Consider the following 21141-nt stretch of genomic DNA (forward strand, 5'->3'; position numbering starts at 1 on the left):
GGCAGATTTTTCTACTTATTTCAAGTGAAAACTAGTTTGAAATAAGTGAAAATGATCTAAAAACAAGTTCATTTTAAGTGGAAAGAGATTAGTTTTGACTAGAAATGAGACATTTTGACAAGAAATAAGACAAATATTCTTTGAAAGATGTTGAGTTTTTGCAGTGTAATTGTGTGTAAACAATTGAGAAAAACATGAACTGGGCTTCAGAAACACACACCAGCTCTGATGATGATGACAAATGTTTTTAATTCACATTCTTATATATTGTCTCTTTGTGCAGGTGTTTAAATGTTATTATGGTGCTCACTATCTTAGCAACGTGCTGTACATGGATTTAATTCATCTCTGACACGACATATGAACTTCTTCTCATGTTTCCTCTTGTTCTAAATAAATAAATAAATGTCTCAGGTGTTTCTGCTCTGATCTGTTCTCAGAAGAAGTCTCGTCATTAAAGAGTCCAACCGGTGAGGAAGAGGAAGCTGAGCCTTCATCAGAGGAAGAGGAAGCTGAGCCTTCATCAGAGGAAGAGGAAGCTGAGCCTTCATCAGAGGAAGAGGAAGCTGAGCCTTCCTCAGAGGTAGTAGTCTTCCTCCTCGATGTCTCCGTGTGTGTCCTGGAAGCCCAGCGCCTCGATGTCGTGTGTGATGTCGGTGATGCGCCGGTTGAACTCCTGCGACCCCGAGGCCAGAGAGCAGCTGTCGTACCTGCTGGAAGACACAGAAACTTAAAGGGATAGTTCACCCAAGATTGAAATGTCCCTCATGATCTCCTCCCCCTCATGTGGACTAAGGGCTGGGAGAAGTTTCAGAGTCCTCCATGGCTTCTCTGAGTTACAGGGGGTCTCGGCGTAGCAGTGCATGTCCATATGACGGTTGCAAATGGATACCAACTGTCTTCGTAACAAAAAGACACAACAAAAAACATCCAGATACCTCCATGCTGCTCGTATGTAATGTCCGTCTGGTATTGAAGCCCCAACATGAGAAATTGTTTTGAAAAAAATTAAATAAGTCTATATTTTAAGCTTGTTTGTAGCGGAAGCTCCCAGTGTCTCAGTTCACTATTTTGCCTGTGTCTTTGCAAATCTTGCGCGATTGCATTGACAGTTCACGGCTCCGCAAATCGCGCAAGATTTCAGCAGAGCAACACTGGGAGCTTCCTCTACAAACAAGCTTAAAACACAGACTTATTTAATTTTTTTCGGAACAATTTCTCATGTCGGGGCTTCAATACAAGAGGGACATTACAGACGAGCAGCATGGAGGTATTTGGATGTTTTTTGGTGTCTTTTTGGACGAAGAAAAGTGAGCTCCGTTCTCAACCGTCATATGGACATGCACTGCTGCACGGAGACCCCCTGTAACTCAGAGAAGCCACGGAGGACTCTGAAACTTCTCCCAGCCCTTAGTCCACATGAGGGGGAGGAGATAAGGAGGGACATTTCATTTTGGGTGAACTATCCCTCTAAAACCTAACCCTAATTCTATCATCGGTCTGACGGCCGTACCCTCTCATGGCGGTGGCCGACGTGTTGCTCATGCTGCGTTTGATGCGTCCGAAGCTGTCGGTCAAAATCCCTCCCTCTCTGATCCCGATGCTCTCCAGGAAACTCTCAAACACGCCGACGTCTCGGTCCGGGATGAAGGGACGCATCCCTGAGAGGGGGGGGACACCACAGAGTTAGAGCTTCACATGGACATATACATACAGTGTGAAGCTCAGATTCAGGGTCTAACACACAGGTCTGATTCTGGTGAAGTGAAACATGTCGAGTCTGTTCATCAGCAGCTTTAAAGCAGAAGTCAGGTGAATGTTTGTGTTAATCTAAGTCTTAAATAGTTGTATCTTCCGACAGCAATCACTTCTATAGAGTGTTTGGTCTGAAACACGGGTCTGTCAGTCACTCTGCTCTGCTCTGAGCCCAGGAGAAAACTTTCCTTGTATCCTACAACCTTTATCCAATGAGGAGAGAGAACGGCATAAAGGGGCAGTTCTCTCTGTGTGTGCAGCCAAGGGATGCGCCTGAATGTGGTGACGTAGGGACGAGGACCAATAGATCCATGACGAGGGCGGGGGCTGCTAACTCCATCTGCTGACAAGACGTTATGGTGCGTTCAAGGCAACTTGTAACTCGTGTTTTTCCGACCTGTGAAGTCGTACCAGTTGGATCTGGTACGACTTCACGTCAGAAGTTACGAGTGGCCGTTATAGTGACTTTCACAGGTAAAACAGGTCGGAGAAACACGAGTGGGTTGCCTGGAACTCAAAGGAACCAAGAAATAGTTGGTTCTTCCCTGTACAGGTAAAAAAATTAACTAACAGATATCACCATGAAACTTCCCAAGTTCATCACTCACATTAAGACAAATATTTTTTGTATTACAAGTTTTGTCAAATTTTATGTTTAAATAAGTAAATGAGGCAATATCTAATTAAATATGCGCTAATTTGCAGACATTTCCAGAATAGAAATCTGAACAATGGATAAAGCTGCTTTGTTTTATCTTGTTGACATATTAGAGTCTTTAGTTTTTCCAGAGGAGGATTGTGGATATCTCTTTTTATCACTCTGTAGATGAGAAAAACTGTCAACAGCCCTAAAACATCTAATGTCTCCATGTTTTTAGTACTAAAAAGTTGTATAAATGAGGCTGTGAATGATATATCAACAATCCCCTCTGTAAAAACCTTCAGGATATAGAAAGGGATCAAAGTGGAAGGTTTGGTGTCTGGAAGTGCTGCTGAAGTGGAGATTTCTAGAGAGGAGTCTGAGTCTGAAAAACTCTTTCTGAGAAAACGGCCTTTAAAGGGATAGTATCATTTTTTTAAAAGTGTGGTTGTATGATCTCCAAATAGCCCCTAAGTGCAGTAGAAGACTCTCTGCACTCCTCCCGTTAGCAACGCCAGCCCATAATAGCCCTGCCCAGAGATTTACAACAGACAGTGTTGTGAATGGACCCAAAGAAACGGCCTATTTTCACGGCCTAAAAGAGGTTTTACCTGAAAAAAAATACACAGTTCCATTGTTCACTATAATATAATTTTTTCCAGCCCCTCAAAGTGCAGGAAAAACACAGTTTTTATTTGGACCTAACCAACTCACGTATCCCTCCGCCCAGGGTTAGGGTTAACCCGGGGCTAACCCGATCAGCAGTTGGTTAGGTCCAAATAAAAACTGTGTATTTTTTTTCAGGTAAAACCTCTTTTAGGCCGTGAAAATAGGCCGTTTCTTTGGGTCTGTTCACAACACTGTATGTTGTAAATCTCTGGGCAGGGCTATTATGGGCTGGCGTCGCTAACGGGAGGAGTGCAGAGAGTCTTCTACTGCAATTAAAGTACTTAGGGGCTATTTGGAGATCATACAACCACACTTAAAAAAAAAAAAAGATACTATCCCTTTAAAGACTTGGACTGTAAAACTACAGAGATTGTTATTGTCAATCCTACTTTTACGATTTGTTGTGGATACGGAGGAAATGACCATTTTTGGAGCCTATGATGTGTCACTGCTGGACTCTATGATCTCTGAGGGGTCGACTGACACAGGTGATGATGATGATGATGATGATGATGATGATGATGATGATGATGATGATGATGATGATGATGATGATGATGATGATGCAGCAGCAGCAGCAGCACAGTGAGAGTGAACAGTGTGTGTGTGGAGAGAAACATCAGCCTCTCGCTCACTAACAGGAAGTGGTGGTTTCCTCAGTGGAAGTGGGTCAATGCTGAATTTGTTGCAGTAAACACACACACACACACACACACACACACACACACACACACACACACACACAGAGCATCTTTCCACAGCTCCACATCCACACAAACAGAATAAATAGTGTGTTGTGGTTTCTCACCCATCAGCAGGAACTTGCGGTTGTCTCCGTACAGATGAAGCAGCTCGGAGCAGAAGTGGTCGATGTTCGATCCCAGCCTGTATTCTCTCAGCAGCACGGCAAACTGCTGCAGCTCCACCGGACTCAGCTTGTTACGCAGCTACACACACACACACACACACACACACACACACACACACACACACACACTGATTATTCATGTAATCACAGTGTAACAACACACAGATCGATCAGCAGCTGCAGCTGACTGACAACGAGGTCGAGGTCTGACGCCTCAGAAACAGAAAGTGCAGCTGCAGCCACACACATCTGAACTATGCAGGTTTTTACAACAACGTGCAAACTAACGTCACATTACTAATGTTCAGTGTTGTTAATGTTAAGTGTTGTTAAAGGGACAACCAGGAATTTTGTTAAAGTGAAGTGTTTTCACACTACATTTATGAGCCTCCGCACCGTGAAATTCTTTGACCGGGTCAAGACAGACTCATGTTTTCATTCATCAAGAATTAAAGTCAGAGGTTGGAAGACGATCACATACCGTCGTAGTTCCCACCATAAACGGAGATTCATACGGCGGCGTTATTCTCATGACTCGCCACGAAACCGAAAGTAAAGAAACGCTGGTCGGCTCGCCCAGCATTTCCACCACCACTAATAATAACAAAATAACCATAGAGACAAAACCATAGATTTATCTAAAATGGACCATTAACAAGTGGTAACGGAGATTCATCCACATTAATATCAGACTTTTTATAACCAGATAGAAACTCCTGGTTGTCCCTTTAATTATCAGTGTTGTTAATGTTCAGTGCTGCTCTGTTGGGCCTCCTGCTCTCCACAGGAAGAGGAAACGAGGGAGAACTGAGGTCTGGTGGAAACTTTGAAAACAGGAAACTTTAATCTAAAAACTGTTCATTGTGAACAACAAACGGCAGCCCAGCACAGAGTCCAACACACACTCACAGTGATCATGTACCCTAACCCTTTTTTAGTTTCCCCCCCATTCAGATACAAATACTCATTCACCCCCACAGCTCTCACCCTCCTTAACGCGGGGAAAAGGAGGTAGTCACACAGTCACTTTGTTTTGCACTTATTTATTTATTATGGTTATGTCCATGTATTTTTAGATTTTGATCTATTGTTGTTTTATCTATTTCTTGTTGAGTTTTACAGTGGCTTGTTGCTTTTTACCTGCCATCAGTGTTGTAGTGCTGTGCTCTTTGTCTCTTCGTCTTTCCATCTCCTTGTTGTCATGTATTTTAAATGTTTAAGCAGCTGCTGCAAAAACACTTCCCCGTTTCAGGACAATAAAAGAATTTACTAACTTACTTACTCACAGTGATCATGTACTACTCACAGTGATCATGTACTCACAGTGATCATGTACTACTCACAGTGATGGTAGTACTCACAGTGATCATGTACTACTCACAGTGATGGTAGTACTCACAGTGATCATGTACTCGTGCATCAGCAGTAGTCCGGGGTTACCGTCTGCGGCGTCGCCGGCCTCGGCCAGGCTGCGATGGGAGTCCTGCAGAGACAGAGACGAGCTCTCGCTGTACGTCTCGCTGTAGTAGAGCTCGAAGGCTTCCTGAGAGCCGTCACTGAGACACACACACACACACACACACACACACACACACACACACACACACACACACACACACACACACACACACACCATGTCACTGTCCATGTTAGTGTTGATACTCGTCATCATCTCTAAACCACTGACAGGATTCTCCCGGATTAACATTAAATCCAAAATGTATTTTTTTTCATCAACTGCATTTAATAATTGTGGATTTAAACATCAGACAGAAGATGTCCTTTTATATTACAATAAAAATGATGTGTGTTATTGTTTGAATACTGAAACAACTATGTTTATGGAAAGGAATAAATTAATCCAGTCTAAACCGGATGAGTAAAACCAATTACACAGAGAAAAATAGTGGTACAGAAGGGGGACATTTCTGTACTTAAAGGTACAGTTCTGTCCTACTGTAGCCTATAGGGCCAATTATTGTACTCTAGAGTACATATGTGTACCTTTTGGGGGTAGAAAAGGCACATAAATGTTCCAGAATGGTACAAAATTGTCTCTAAAAAAGGTACGCCTGGAGCGGCAAGGGCTTGTACCCTTTTGAGTACATTTCCGTACTTCTATTTTACTCTGTGTAGAACATGTGAGAGTTTAATTAACTGTCAGTCTGCAGATTCACTAATGTTGTAATGTTTTATGTACATTAATAAATGTTATCTGGAATCTTGTGTGTTCAGTAGAAGTGAAACTGCTCCACACATATTTAGGAAATCACAGTGAAACCTGAACTTGGATCTGTACAAGCTGCTGATGAGAAAAGAGTTCAACATGGCGTCCTGTACGGAGACGTTGAGAGGAGCAGACGTTATACTCACTAGGAGCTGCAGCAGCTGAACTCTGGATCATAACCGTAGGACATGTCAGTCAGACAGCTGTCACCTACACACACACAGACACACACAGTTCAAAGTTTAAAGGAGGCGTCCCTAAAGAAACAGCAGTGTTCGGTTTTTTTCAGTTCTGAGGTGTTGGACTAGCCTAGAAACCTCTCTGCCCCCTAGCAGCAGCAGATCTCTTTGCTCCGTAGGTGGGTCTAGAAACGAGCCATAGGAACTTTTTGAGTCTGGAACACCGTTTGTGTTGACCAATCACAGCGCTCTATCTGTTTAGAGAGTCGCTGGGCGGCTTAACGCCATGACGACATACTTGTGACGGTGAAAAACATGACCAGAAGATAGATGGCTTTGGCAAAGGAATCGTTTGAGTCGGCGTTGGCATCAACTTTGACAGAATTCAACTTGTCATTTTCTTTAAAAGTTGAGCCAGAAACTGAACTGAAGTCGTTCATTTAGAAGAAGGATGTATTTGGTGTTTTGCCGACGGGATATGGGAAAAGTTTAATCTAGCGACATCATCCTGCTCTTTGCTCTGATTGCAGCAGCTCATGTTTTTAAGTGGAAAATACTGAGATTCCTATTGTTACAATCTGTGACCATGAAGATTCAAACCCAGTCAGATGATTAAAACCAGCTCCTTTAACCCAACAGCAACACAAACTGCTGGGAACCAGTAAAACGTTTAACCAGTGTCACCAACATTAAAGGGATAGTTCACCCAAAATTGATCATTATCTCCTCCCCCTCATGTGGACTGAGGGCTGGGAGAAGTTTCAGAGTCCTCCGTGGCTTCTCTGAGTTACAGGGGGTCTCGGCGTAGCAGTGCATGTCCATATAACGGTTGCTAATGGATACCAACTGTCTTTGTAACAAAAAGACACACCAAAAAACATCCAGATACCTCCATGCTGCTCGTATGTAATGTCCGTCTTGTATTGAAGCCCCAACATGAGAAATTGTCCCGAAAAAATTTAATAAATCTATATTTCAAGCTTGTTGGATGTTTTTTGGTGTGTCTTTTTGTTACGAAGACAGACAGAAATTTCAATTTTGGGTGAACTATCCCTTTAACTGTATATGTGGGGTTCATGTGTCTAATGCAAATTAAAAAGAGGGTAAGTTCCCATGTTGTCACTCACTCCTCTGCAGCCAATAGCAGTCCGGCACGGTGTGATGAAACCCCGCCCTGTCGACACACTCGATCGTCTGATGGCCGTAGATGATCTGGAACATCTGACAGATCAGAGAGCAGTACTCCTCAGCAGCATCCTGCACACACACACACACACACACACACACACACACACAAATCCAATGACAAAGCGACTCTGGTGTAAATGCGATGCAGTGGTTCAGGTTATGCAACAACACAGTCTCACTATGAATGTGTGTGTGTGTTCCCTGTCCTACTTTCTACAGTTGGATCATTGAACCTGATGAACAAACTGTTTCTCTCTCTGAGCACCAGACTGAGCTCAGTGTGATCACTCTTCACCTCTGAGTCGACTCTGGTTCATCAATGAATCAGTTATTGATTGGTTGATTGATCCTTGTTGCAACACCAACAGGTCAAGATGTCTGTGTATAAGGGCGTTCACACCAAACGCGATAGACACAAACTGAGCGGCAACTCTACATTGAAAGTCAATGTAAATGGTGCGATGACACGCGATTCAGGAGGCGGCGGCACAAATGGAGCGTTTGAAGCGGCGCGAAAAAAGTTGAAAATATTGAACTTTTTAAGCGGCATCACGCCACGACATCCAATCAGCGACGAGTTCAAGCCGACGTCACTTCTCTGATGTAAACACGGTAGTTTGCACACAGACCAACATGAAGCTGACCGTTGCTGTGAGTGGGCAACCGGCACTGCTGCTGTTTCTTATCGGGGCAGAATAAGAACAGAGGAGGCTGAAAGTCAGTGCGGAGGTAAACTACCTGTGGATTGTTTTACAACGTTACTGACTGTGTTTCTCTATGAATGAAACTTTAGCATCAGTTAGCACTTGCAGATGTGACAGTTGAGGTTCCTGTTAGAGGATGACATTTGTCGGGAATTCCCGCGGGTCACGTGATTCCCGTGGGATTCCCGCGGGATGGGAGTCAAAATTTTATTGATCCCGTGATTGGGACGGGACGGGAATAAAAATCAACGGGAGCGGGCAGGAGCGGGAACGCCATTAATAGATGATGATTTTCAGCCGTGTTAAACAACCAAAAGGTCAGATGCGTCCATGTTTGTAGTCATCTTTCAGTGGCACTTTTCTCTTCTCTCTTCTACTCTTTCACTTAGCAGCCTTGGTGATTTTGGGCGCCGCCTTGATTAAAAGGCAGATGTAGCGTCTTTTGCGAGCATTACTTTCAATATAGACGCGCGTCATGTGCGCTCACAACCCAAAGCGACGCCGTAGCGGCGCGCATTCGGTGTTGTTTTTTTCGTGCACATCCGACCTGCTTCTCCTCCGGTGTCCGGTCTCGGGTTGTGTCTCCCGGTGTCTAAGCACGGCGACCAAGCATTGATAAATACAGCGTGTCCTCCCGTGTTTCAGCTGGGTCGATACCACGGAGCTATTTAAAAAAAAAAAAAAAAAAAAAAAAGCGCTGGTCGCGGTGGAGCTGAGAACAGCTGAGTTTTCTCTCCTAAAGCTGACATGTGGTCGGGTCACAGCCTCACAGTGCACCCTTAATTAATATTTCTTCAACCTTAAAGCTCTCTGTCTGTCCACCAACTGTCCTGACTGTCCCTGAACATCACACAGGGACATGGAGCTGCTTGTGTGACTGGATACTGAGTTTTAATGTTTACATCAGGCTGAGTTCAACAAATAAGTTTATACTACTGTAATTTAAGTAGTTAAATAATAAGATATAATTCATATCAGAGTTAATATCATATAATATCATAATATATCATATAAACCCTGACAACAATGGAGGGAGGTGGAGGAGATGAAGCCGTTAAGTGTGAGCTACAGAATAAAGTCAGGAATAATGAATAAAAAATAAAAACGGGAGTGGGATGGGAGTGGGAGTAATTTTGAGTGGGAGCGGGATGGGATTGGGAGTCATTCTACAGGAGTGGGACGGGATGGGATTTATTTTTTTACTCTGGCCCGGGATTGGGACGGGACGGGATTTTTTCTCTGGGAGTGGGATGGGACGGGAGTGAAAATCCACTCCCGTGTCATTGTTACGCCCCAGCTAGGGGTCTCTGAGGAGCAACATGAATACGAGACACTCTCTTCCCAGAACTCAAGACAGCCACCATGATTCGAGTGTGAAACAGCTCATAATTTATTGTTGTACAAAAATAGGTAGGGTAAATATAAGTAACTAAGAGGACTTCAGGGTGGACCCAGGCCAACATAACAAACAAAAGAGGAATCTAACTCAAAGTGGCAAACTGACCTGCAAAGAAAAGAAAAGGAAAGAACATAATCTGCCCTCCCTGGCTAACCACAAAACATGAGAAAACTGATAACTGAAATGGCGGTCCACCCCTACAAAACAACAACATAACTAAAGGTGGCTGGTTGGGTTAAGGAAAGGAGTCTTCTGCCGTGCTCTGCCCCCCGCCGACTGCTCAGCTGGAGTTTAAATGCCAAGCCCCCAGACCCACGCACCAATCCCCGACCAGGCTGAGGACCAGGCACCAATCGCTCGGAGTGGGAGGAATCGGAGGCTAACAAGCACCACCTGGGAGGAGAGACAGACACACCACACACACACCTGCACACATTTAACAGATAACGACGGCAGTCGTAACAGTCATGCTCTAGTTCCTGTCACTATGCCTCCAATTGATCATGCGCCCTGGCTACTTGGCCAAGGGGATGTCCCTTTGGGTGACTGGCAAGCGCGCATGACTATTACCCGGGAGGTGTGGGTTCAATCCCCGTCCGGACCCTCTTCACCTTGCCACACATAGTTTTCTGGCGCCTCTGGGACTTGTACAGCAAGTAGCCTACAGTGCAGCAACAGTGGAGCTGTCAGCCATGATCGACATGAAAGTCGTCTTTTTTTTGAGTGTCAAGTGCGCAAGCACATTGGCGCGAATAGTCCAAAATGGACAGGTCAAATTTCTTTAGTTGGTTGAGACCAAAAAACGTGCTGACACCAGGCTTTGATCATGTTTATTGAGGATGTAAAGTGGGTGATTTTAACATGGGGGTCTATGGAGAATGCTGCTTTCTGACACCAGCCCCCAGAGGAAGAAGAGGGGATTGCAGTTTGTTGAACGCGGAAGTGACTTCACTTCTCAGACCCACAACTGCACCCTTGGTAAAAACAAGTAGAGGACAGATACGCACATTGTTGTCCATGGCCAGGATGACCAGGTTGCAGTTCTGCCCTACAACGCAAGAAAGGTGTAACTCATTTTTTGTCAAAAATGAGATTTTGTCATTTTTGGGACATTAAAGGTTCTGCTACATCATGTGGATAAATATCTTGACTCAACGTTATCTTATTTGGGATATATTTGCGGGTGGTTTTCACAGTAACTCCCAAAAACTGCGGTGAAACAAGAGAACACAGTAACTAGAGTTACCTTTTTCTCTCTGCGTATAGACAACTCGCCCTACTGTACAACAGACTACTACCATTATGAACCAATGGGAGTTTCTTGCGTTGTATGGCCAGCTTATAATTTGCCTCAATGCACAAACAGACAGAGGTAACTCTGAAATAAGGGTAAAATGTTAAGTTTGAGTTAAGTATTTTTACACAGCTAGACTACTACTCGCAAAAGCAAGGATTTGACCAATTTTTAGAATCCTAAGTTCAATGGGAAGCATACATCAGTCCGACTGCCCAAAAGTCCGACGGCTCATTTCTCCGACTACCCATTCTACAGTGTTAAGGTTAGGTTTAGGGTAAGGTTAAGGGTTAGGGCTACTGAAGTCGGAGAAGTGGGAGGTCGGACTAATGGACGCAAAAATAAAGAAATGTATGGTCGGAGAAATGGGTAGTCGGACAGACGTCATGCGCCCAAGTTCAATACAGTTGACTGGACAACAAAAATACTTTAAACTCATTTTTCTCAGAACGGCACTCTGAGGAGTTAACCCTTTCTTCTGTTGTAGGGCAGAGTAGGCATCAGGACAGATAGTGGACCGGTAACAGGTAAGGGACGGCCAGGATGACCAGGTTGCAGTAGGCATCAGGACAGGTAGAGGACAGTAGAGGACAGGACAGGTAAAGGACAGGTAGAGGACAGTAGAGGACACCCACCTTGTTGTCCACGGCCAGGATGACCAGGTTGCAGTAGGCATCAGGACAGGTAGAGGACAGTAGAGGACAGGTAGAGGACAGAGGACAGGTAGAGGACAGGTAAGGGACACCCACCCTGTTGTCCACGGCCAGGATGACCAGGTTGCAGTAGGCATCGGGACAGGTAAAGGACAGGTAGAGGACAGTAGAGGACAGGTAGAGGACAGTAGAGGACACCCACCCTGTTGTCCACGGCCAGGATGACCAGGTTGCAGTAGGCATCGGGACACGGCGTCGGCTCCAGTGGGTTGTGGTTCCTCCTCTCCCAGCTGCCGTAGCTCTTCCCGCGCTCCCAGCTCCCTGTGCAGGCCTGACGGCGCTCCCAGCTGCCCCCTCCTCCTCCTCCTCCTCCGTGCCTCTTCTCCCAGCTCCCCCCTCCTCCACCTCCTCCTCCTCCCCCGTGCCTCCTCTCCCAGCTCCCTCCCCCTCCCCCTCCTCCCACCCCCCAGCTCCCGCTCATGGGCCTGGCTCTGCGGTTCTCCCAGCTGCCTCCTGTTTTACGTGTTTGCTGCCTCCTCTCCCAGCTCCCCCCCACTCTCTTCCTCTCTAAACTGCCTCCTCCTCCTCTCTCCCCTCCCCCTCCCCCTCCTCCTCCTCCTCCTCCTCCTCCCCCCACTCCTCCTCCTCCCCTCTCCACGTTCTGGTTCTTGTCGTGGTTGCTCCTGGACAGCGACGGCCTCCAGTCCACCCCACAGATGGTGTGTCGCCGCTCCATCGTACCCCCTGCTGGCCGTGGGTCGGCGTTGCAGCTCATGGTTTGGCGTCGGCCGTCGATGCCCGTCGGCTTCTTCCTGTCGAGGCTGTCGTCCCCGGCAACCACAGTGTCCACGTTCAGACCTGAGGGTTTAAAACACACATGTCAAACCCAACGTCTGTTTCTTTTTTTAATGGCTGCAAGTATAGCGCTCACAGCACAAATCCCACAATATATAGCAACAGCGGTTACACCCCGCCTTTCCGAAGCCCTGTCTTTCCGAAAATAGACTTCCATTCATCGTAATAGCGGGGTTTTCTATTTTTTCTAAAGACCCCGCTATTCCGAAAAGTCTATTGGGGGAAACCCCCCCACTCCGAACGGACAGACGGACGTATTCAGAAAGGAACCGGAGGCTGTGCAGTGCGCATTGATCCTTTTTTTCCTTTTTGGGGTCAAACGGATCATGTGCATAATTAACTGCAAAACAAGCAAATACTTCACATTAATGACATATAGGCTAATGTTCATTATGCTTCTAGCCTGTCTAGCCTCTACCTGGTCTTTTTACTAAACTTAACCAACTCCTTTCTTCATTGCTTAAGTGGAGCAGGGGGGGAGAAAAAAAGTGTATTTCTATTACTGTGTGGGAGATCTCCAACAACGGAGTCGGGGAGAAAGCAAGTGGGACAGATCTGCCCAGTCCCTGAGCAGCGCACGTTTCACAGACAAGCCACAACGCAGAGTGTAAACAACGTCACGCGGTTCAGCACCTTGGACAGCTGCGGGGAGGGACTGTGTCGGAACAGCGGTGTTTCGGAGTGGGGGCATTTCGGAACAGCGGGGTGTCGGAGTGGAGAGCCGTCCCCAGCAACAGCTACAGGGTTCCCACTCGTTTCTTGAAATCATCTCCCAGGACTTTACAGGACATTTCCAGCTGCTACAGCTTGACAGATATGTTATTACATCAAACACTTTAACACATCCCCCATCCCATTCATGGAGAAGAGTTCTTTTTGACAGTTGTACCTTATTTTGTACATAAATGTTTCCCAGGTAAGTACAAAGTCTTGTGCTACCACTTCACACTCTACAGGAGAGTGATGTGGCCGCTGAAAATGAGTGAGATCCCCTCATCCACCACAAGTAAGATGGATGGAAAGGCCAACACATTCATCAGAAAGTGGTTGGGGCTGCCAAGATGCCTCTCTGAAACGGTCCTGTTCGGAAGGAACACCCTCCAACTTCCGCTCCAATCCATCAGTTTGGGCTGCAAGCAGGAAAAGAGTTAAGAGAGTCCACCGACCAGGCTGTAAGGAATGCAAACATCAAGATTCCGACAGGCCGAAAGTGGAATGCCCAAACTGAGGTCGACAGAGCCATCAGTCGCCTGCAACACCAAGTAAAGAGATTGTCGGAAGAGTCCAGGCAGGAAGGGCAGGCCTAGGGTGGGGAGAAGCACCACGGTTCTGGTCAAAGGCCAACCGGAAAAAGAGGAAGGAGATGGTGGTAGCGGAGGTGACGAGGATGGAGGAGGAGCGCTATAAGATCAAGGCCGTGTCACAGGGCCGACAAGGAAGCTGGACAACCTGGGAAGGAGTCATTGTGGTATATTGATGTGTTGATGAAAAGAAGGAATCACCGCTGGACACGTCTTCGTTTGTATTCAAAAAAGGAGTTTATTAACAACAACAAGAACAGTGTACAAAAATGTCGAATCCTGGAGCATCTCTGGTGCCAAAATGAGATCTCCTTCTCTCAACTCAAAAACCATCCTTTTTATATGTTGGCTTATCTCCAACACTGCACCTTCTCCAAACAGGTGGTCAATGACGTCTGATCTAACATTTTAACTTTTAGGCAAAAACAAACCCAATGGCCTGTATATCAGGGCCCTTGACCATTAGGGGAGACAGCAGAATCAACAATCACCTTAAACCAGGCACATTCCATTCGATCATATTACTTCTAAACAAACATGAAGTCCATTAGCAGAGCAGAGATCCACACATTCCTTCAGTTCCAAACAAGGCACACATACAAAGAAGAACATACAATAATTTAAGATATTAAAGCAAAAGTACAGGTGGATAATACACTACATCATCAACCGAAACATCAGTTGGACAGACCTTTGGAAGATCCCGCAGGCAAGGCTCAGCTTCCTCATCCGTGCAACAGTTGACACGCTTCCCTGTCCTACGAACCTTCACCAGTGGTTCGGGTGCGAGGAATGCTGCACACTCTGCAACACCCCTAATGCAAACCTCCAGCACATCCTGTCAGGCTGTAAGATCGCGCCATGACCAGGTCCTGAGGAAGCTAGCAGAGGTGTTGGAGGGCCGTCGACAAGGCAGCAGAGGAGTACCACCTTCAGAGAACCACAGCTTCATCTGCTTAGTCATGGAAGGTGGGGGGAGAAGAGACACCAGGCCAAAAGAAACACAGACCATTCTCCCCTAACCAGGAGTGGAACATGAGAGTCAACCTCGACAGGCAGCTCCGTTTCCCGGTCGAGATCACTGCTACATCACTCCGCCCGGACATAGTGGCGTGGTCCTCTAAGGCAACCAGCGGTGGAGGGGGATCGAGGCCGCCTATGAACGAAAAAAGGCCAAGTACTCAGAGTTGGCTGCTGAGTGCCGGACGTCTAGCTGGAAGACCACCATCGATCCAGTGAAAGTTGGATGCTGAGGCTATGTGGGGCAGTCAACCACACGCCTTTTTGAACTGTCATTTTCTGTTGTACTTTGTAGTTTGGCCTTGGTGTCTTGCACTCTCTCTGTGTTTCCGCAGATCCACCGGAGCTCCATCTCTCTGCACCAGCCGCTGCCTGCATCGCTCACCCTGAGGTTTCTCCTGGTTTTCCCTGTTAAAAGGGTTTTCCATGGAGTTTTTCCTCAGTGGATGTGAGGGTCTAAGGGCAGAGGATGTTGTTGTGATGCCATGTAAAGCCCTTTGAGACAAACTGTTTGTAAAACGGGCTATACAAATAAAATTGCCTTGCCTTTTGAGGGACGCAGGAGTGACAGGAGGGAACCTGAAGAAGGCAACCAAAGAGCTGGCAGAGGAGGCTGAGAAAGGAAGCTTTTGGCTCTGGTTAAGGAGGAAGGACAAGTGCTGGGGAAAGAACAACTAACCCCAACAACAGCCGCAGGGGGGGAGATCTATCAGTCCCTGTCACTGCTCCGCCACCAGGAGACGTTCCAGGATTAAAGGGACAACGAGGAGTTTTGTAAAAGCGAAGTGTTTTCACACTACATTTATGAGCCTCCGCACACCGTGAAATTCCTTGACCGGCGCAAGACAGACTCATGTTTTCATTCATCAAGAATTAAAGTCACGGGGCGGTGCGTGGCGCGGTGGGTGGAGCGGCCGCCCCATGTGGAGGCTGCGGTCCTCGCCGCAGGCGTCCCCGGTTCGAGTCCCGCGTCGGGCAGGCCTTTCCTGCGTGTCGTTCCCCCTCTCTCTGCCTCCCCATTTCCTGTCTATCTCTACTGTCATCACTATCAAATAAAAAAAAAAAGGCAAAAAGCCGAAAAAATATACTTTAAAAAAAAAAAAAAAGAAAAAAAAGAATTAAAGTCAGAGGTTGGAAGACGATCACATACCGTCGTAGTTCCCACCATAAACGGAGATTCGGCGGCGTTATTCTCATGACTCGCCACGAAACCGAAAGTAAGGAAACGCTGGTCGGCTCGCCCAGCATTTCCACCACCACTAATAATATTTCAACATTCAACATTTCAGGCGACCCCATTTGAATTCCAGGCGACCCCACATGGGGTCCCGACCCCAAGGTTGAAAAACACTGCTGTAAAGTTTAGTTCATTGCAGCTGATAATACATTCAGTGGAGGGTGATGTAGCATAATGTGTAGGCCTCTGCAGCTACTAAAACTACGTTTTGCGGATAATCTACTAAGAGTAACTGCCTAAATAACAGCACATGCAAACTGCAGGATTGAAATGAGTTTTACGCATTGTAATTATGTCCTTCGAGAGAAGGAGAGCAGAGAGCTGCATGACCGCAAACGCAGAATGGAATTTGATCCAATGAATTAATACAAAGGAGCAAATAAACATATTGTTGATCTACGGTAAAAATAAATAAATAAATGTTAAAAAAAGAACCGTGGGAGAATATCTGAGAGAAAGTAAATGCGTTGATACCAGCTGTCATTCACTGGACCGGAGGTGCGCGCTACGGCACAGCGCTATGGCGCAGAGCTCAGGCCACACTCTGATTTAAAAGCCCGGGCGAGAGGGGATCAACGACGAGGTGAAAGTAGAGGTGAGGTCTCGGCCCCGGACCCGGAGCTGAGCAGCCAGGTACTGGAGAGGGAGGTTAGGATCGCACCGTGGGCGCTGCACGGCTGCGTAACGGCGCTTCAAACACACTGCTACAGCAGCTGGAGTGACCCAGACGCCAGGAAAAGCGGAGATGAAAGAACTTTTACCACGGCATTAACTAACTCACTCGTGTTAGCGGCTCCAAGTCGACCTGTCTGGTAGATATGAATGGTTACACCCCGCCTTTCCGACAATAGACTTCCATTCATCGTAATAGCGGGGTTTTCTATTTTTTCTAAAGACCCCGCTACTCCGAAAAGGCTATTGGGGGAAACCCCCAGTGCGCAGTGCGCATTGATCCTTTTTTCCTTTTTGGGGTCAAACGGATCATGTGCATAATTAACTGCAAAACAAGCAAATACTTCATATTAATGACATAATGTTCATTATGCTTCTAGCCTGTCTAGCCTCTACCTGGTCTTTTTTACTAAACTTAACCAACTCCTTTCTTCATTGGCTAAGCCCAACCAAAGCATCTCCCTCAGTCAGCTGTCAGCACGAGCGGCGGCTGCAGCAGCCTCGCGCCCCTGTGAGCTCAAGCCGGGTTCAGCCGCGCTCGAGCGGAGCAGGGGGGGAGAAAAAGATAAAGAGTGTATTTCTATTACTGTGTGGGAGATCTCCAACAACGGAGTCGGGGAGAAAGCAAGTGGGACAGATCTGCCCAGTCCCTGAGCAGCACGTTTCACAGACAAGCCACAACGCAGAATGTAAACAACGTCACGCGGTTCAGCACCTTGGACAGCTGCGGGGGGGAGGAGGGGGTGTCGGAGTAGCGGTGTTTCGAAGTGGGGCTATTTCGGAACAGCGGGGTGTCGAAGTGGAGGGGTGTCGGAATGGAGAGCTGTCCCCGATATGAATTATGCTTTCCTTTGGTTTTATGTGTTCTTTTTGTAAACGTGAGAAACTTTCTATTAGCCTATGTACAGTACTCTGCTACTGCTGCGCTGATCATCACCTCCTGATCAGACTGATAAGTTTTCACACGTTTTTATGAAAATGCGTTGTAACGCGCGTTACTTAGATTGTAACGGGTAAAATGTTACCGAAATTGTATTTGTAATGCGCAGGCTTGGGGAGTAACGGACTACATGTAGCCTAACGGCGTTACGTAATCAGGATACAAAAAAAGGGTAACTGTAGTCCGTTACAAGTACAGAAAAAAAAAAACGTAATCAGATTACCGGTACATTTGATAAAAACGGAGATTACTTGACGGATTACTTCACATTTTAAAAATCAACCACAGGCTATAGAGCGGCCGTAGAAGCCACTCGCCGTCTCGTTGTAGTTTCAGAGGTGATCACACAGACAGAGCTGCTCTGCCTCTTCTGCCCGTACGGTGTGTGTGTGAGTGTGTGGCTGAAGCTACGCTGCCTCTTAACGTAACTCTACTGAGTGTGTGAGCGGCACGTACGTTCACGTTGCCTTCGTGAATTGTAAACAAAGACGGTCCCCTCGGTTTTAGCGTCCAGCAGTTTAGCGGCTAATTCAACAGCAGTGATGGATAACTGTACCGGAGAGGCTCAACAACTTCATGAGCTTCATTTGAGGAATAAACGGCAGCTTTTACCTGACGGAGACCGACGCCTGAGCTACGGTAGCTAACAGCTAGCAGCTAACAGCTAGCAGGTTACAGACTTTCTCTCTCTCCCTCTCTTTCTTACACACACACACACACGCGCGCGCACGTCGCACTCACACACACACACACGTGCGTGCGCGCGCACACACACAGCCCAGGTTGTCTGTCATATCTGTTGTAAACCTTGTAATACTAGCTTGTTGAGTACAGTTAACATTATTGTTGCTTCGGTTTGAGTGTGTATTAACTCGTGGTTTGTGCCGGCAGCTGTCACTAATGTTGATAAAGTGATGATTTACAATCTAGAGCAGGGATCCCCAATAGGCGGCCCACGGGCCACATCCGGCCCGCGAGAGCTAAACATCTGGCCCGCACCGAACATCTGGCCCGCACCGAATGCAGTAATATTCAGAAATGCAAACTCATCTTTCGGCGAGGTGCTGGCGCACACACACACGCACATTAAGCGCCTGTCGCGCTGTTATTTTTACCTCACGTCACACCGTACATTTGATACAGTTAGAGCGCGCGAAAACAATAATAACAAACTGCACATGCACAATGATTAAGCAGCGCCAGCCTGCCATCCCCAGGCATATCAAAGTAAGTCAGACTATGAAAGAACAACATGGCCTGTAAAAAGCGGAAAGTTGACCAAGAAAACAGAGACAGTTTAAAACTGACTGGACTGATAATTTTTGTTTCATTTTGCCTGACCACGCCAATTCTAAGCCAACATGCCTCATATGCATGCAGACTGTAGCTGTCTGCAAAGCAGAAAATCTGAAACGGCATTTCAACACAATGCATTCAGCAAGTTTCACTGCAAACTATCCTGCAAAGTCAGAGCAACGCAAGCAAAAAATTGCGAACATGATAACATCATACAAGCACTCTGTGTCAACTATGAGCAAATCAACATCTGCACAGGAGAGCGCCACAGCTGCATCCCTGCAAGTTACATGGAACTTGGCTAAAGCTAAAAAGCCCTTTGCTGATGCTGACTTGATTAAAAAGTGTGCAATAGACATGGCTGGAGAGGTTTTAAGTCACGATGAGAAAAACAAGAAGACTGTTGTGGAGCTATTAAAGCAGGTGCCATTGTCGGCTAATACGGCAACAAGAAGAGTGGAAGTTTTAGTGGAGGAGTGTTTTTCCAGTCTACTCACTGATTTAAAGACAGCAGAAGCCATGTCACTCGCAATAGATTCGTCCTGTGACCGGACCGATATGGAACAATTAGCTGTGTTTGTGAGGTTCTGTGATGGGAAAACTTTCCGGGAAGAGCTCCTTTGTTTACTCCCTCTACCTGGGCGCACAACTGGGGAAATCGTCTTTAATGAGCTGATGCAGTTCCTCGAGAAGAACGGGTTGGATGTGCGTAAAATCGTGTCCGTGGTCACCGATGGGGCTCCGTCTATGGTTGGACCACACAAGGGCTTGGTAAGCAGACTTGCCACTGTTAACCCAGCGCTCCTGACATTTCATTGCATAATCCATAAATCTGTGCTGTGCGCTAAACTGTGTGGGGAAATGAAGACGGCGATGGATACGGTGACCAGACTGGTTAATTTTGTTCGGGAGAGTTCTAGTCTGCAACATCGCCTTCTCAGAACATTCCTGGAGGAAATGTCAGCGGAACATCAGGATCTCTTGCTGCATAACGATGTGCGCTGGCTGAGTAAAGGCCGCGTGTTGGAAAGAGTGTGTGACCTGCGCGATGAGCTCGCGTCATTTCTATCCAGCTTGCAGAGCCAAAAAGCGCAGGAATTCCAGCTGTTTTTAAGTGACGACAAGTTGATGGCACGTGTGTTTTTTTTGTGCGACATTATGTCTCATCTGAATCAGCTTAATCTGCAGAAGGCAGAAATCACACTGTCGCAGACGTGTACGAGGCGGTTGATGCTTTCCAGTCAAAGCTGACACTTTTGGAGAGGGACATTAAAGGGAGAAAACTACACTTTCCGCGGCTACGGGAGCATTGCGAGAAGACAAAAAAGAGAGAGGATGCTGCAATGAAGGATTTTGTGACCAGGCTGGCAGAAAACTTCAAAGAAAGATTTGAAAGCTCCCCTAAACTCTCAGGTGACATCCTTCTCTTCCTGAGACAGCCATTCTCCATGTCCGCCGACGGCCAGTGGACTACAGAAGCCAAAAGGCTGCTGCCTTCCATAGATGAGGCATCCCTTCAGATGGAGGTCTTGGAGATGGGAACGTCTGATTTGCTCAAAGCGCAACACCAAGATGTTGCAGTGAGTGACTTTTGGCTCAATGTGGTTCCCCAGGCTCGATTTAAAAACACGCGAGCTATTGCAGTGCTCCTACTCACGATGTTCCCCTCCACATACATATGCGAGTCATCATTTTCGTCAATGAACTCCCTAAAGACCCAGGACAGAAACAGACTATCCAACGCACATCTTGGAGAGTGCCTCAGGATTGCTACAACAGAATACAGGCCCGACATCCGACGGATTGCTGCCTCCCGTCGCTCTCACTTCTCTCACTGAATGGTATGGAATATCTATTTTTATTAGGGCCCGAGCGGCGACTGCAAGTCGCCCAGCGAAAGCCCTTTTGAAATCGCGCTGTTTATTAGGCCCGAGCGGCGAGTAGCACTCGCCCGGCGAAGGCCTATTGAAATTGTAATGTTTATTATTAGGGCCCGAGCGGCGACTGCAAGTCGCCCAGCGAAAGCCCTATTGTAATTGCTATGTTTATTATTATTATATTCTCCCTAAAATCGCATTTTTGGGGGCCTCAACATGCCCCAAAACGCGTGAATTTTGGCATGCACATCAGGCCTCGCGAAAAATTTGATATTTTAAAGTCGTTGGAAATGGGCGTGGCCAAATGGCTGAATAGCGCCCCCTACAAACACGTGTCAATGGCATCGCCATCGTCTTACTTTGTCAT

General features: G+C 46.7%; 1 protein-coding gene across 3 annotated transcripts in view; it reads right to left on the bottom strand.

Moving 5' to 3' along the window:
• Window positions 1–462: 462 nt before the first annotated feature.
• ccm2l (CCM2 like scaffold protein) overlaps window positions 463–21141 on the bottom strand; it is a 50234-nt gene continuing 29555 nt past the window's right edge. The window contains exons 5-11 of one of the 3 annotated variants that reach the window (XM_085782966.1): window positions 11779–12434; window positions 7466–7595; window positions 6306–6369; window positions 5332–5488; window positions 3873–4011; window positions 1514–1661; window positions 463–713 (exon numbers count right to left, since the gene is read on the bottom strand). In XM_085782966.1, the coding sequence (XP_085639092.1) occupies window positions 578–713; window positions 1514–1661; window positions 3873–4011; window positions 5332–5488; window positions 6306–6369; window positions 7466–7595; window positions 11779–12434 (1430 nt within the window). In that variant the 3' untranslated portion in view covers window positions 463–577. The remainder of the gene's footprint in view (window positions 714–1513; window positions 1662–3872; window positions 4012–5331; window positions 5489–6305; window positions 6370–7465; window positions 7596–11778; window positions 12435–21141) is intronic. The other 2 variants (XM_085782964.1, XM_085782965.1) reach the window with 2 other exon arrangements.

This window comes from Trachurus japonicus, chromosome 7, assembly GCF_045865225.1.
Source record: "Trachurus japonicus isolate A0001 chromosome 7, Traja_1.0".
Classification (NCBI taxonomy): Eukaryota; Metazoa; Chordata; class Actinopteri; order Carangiformes; family Carangidae; genus Trachurus; species Trachurus japonicus.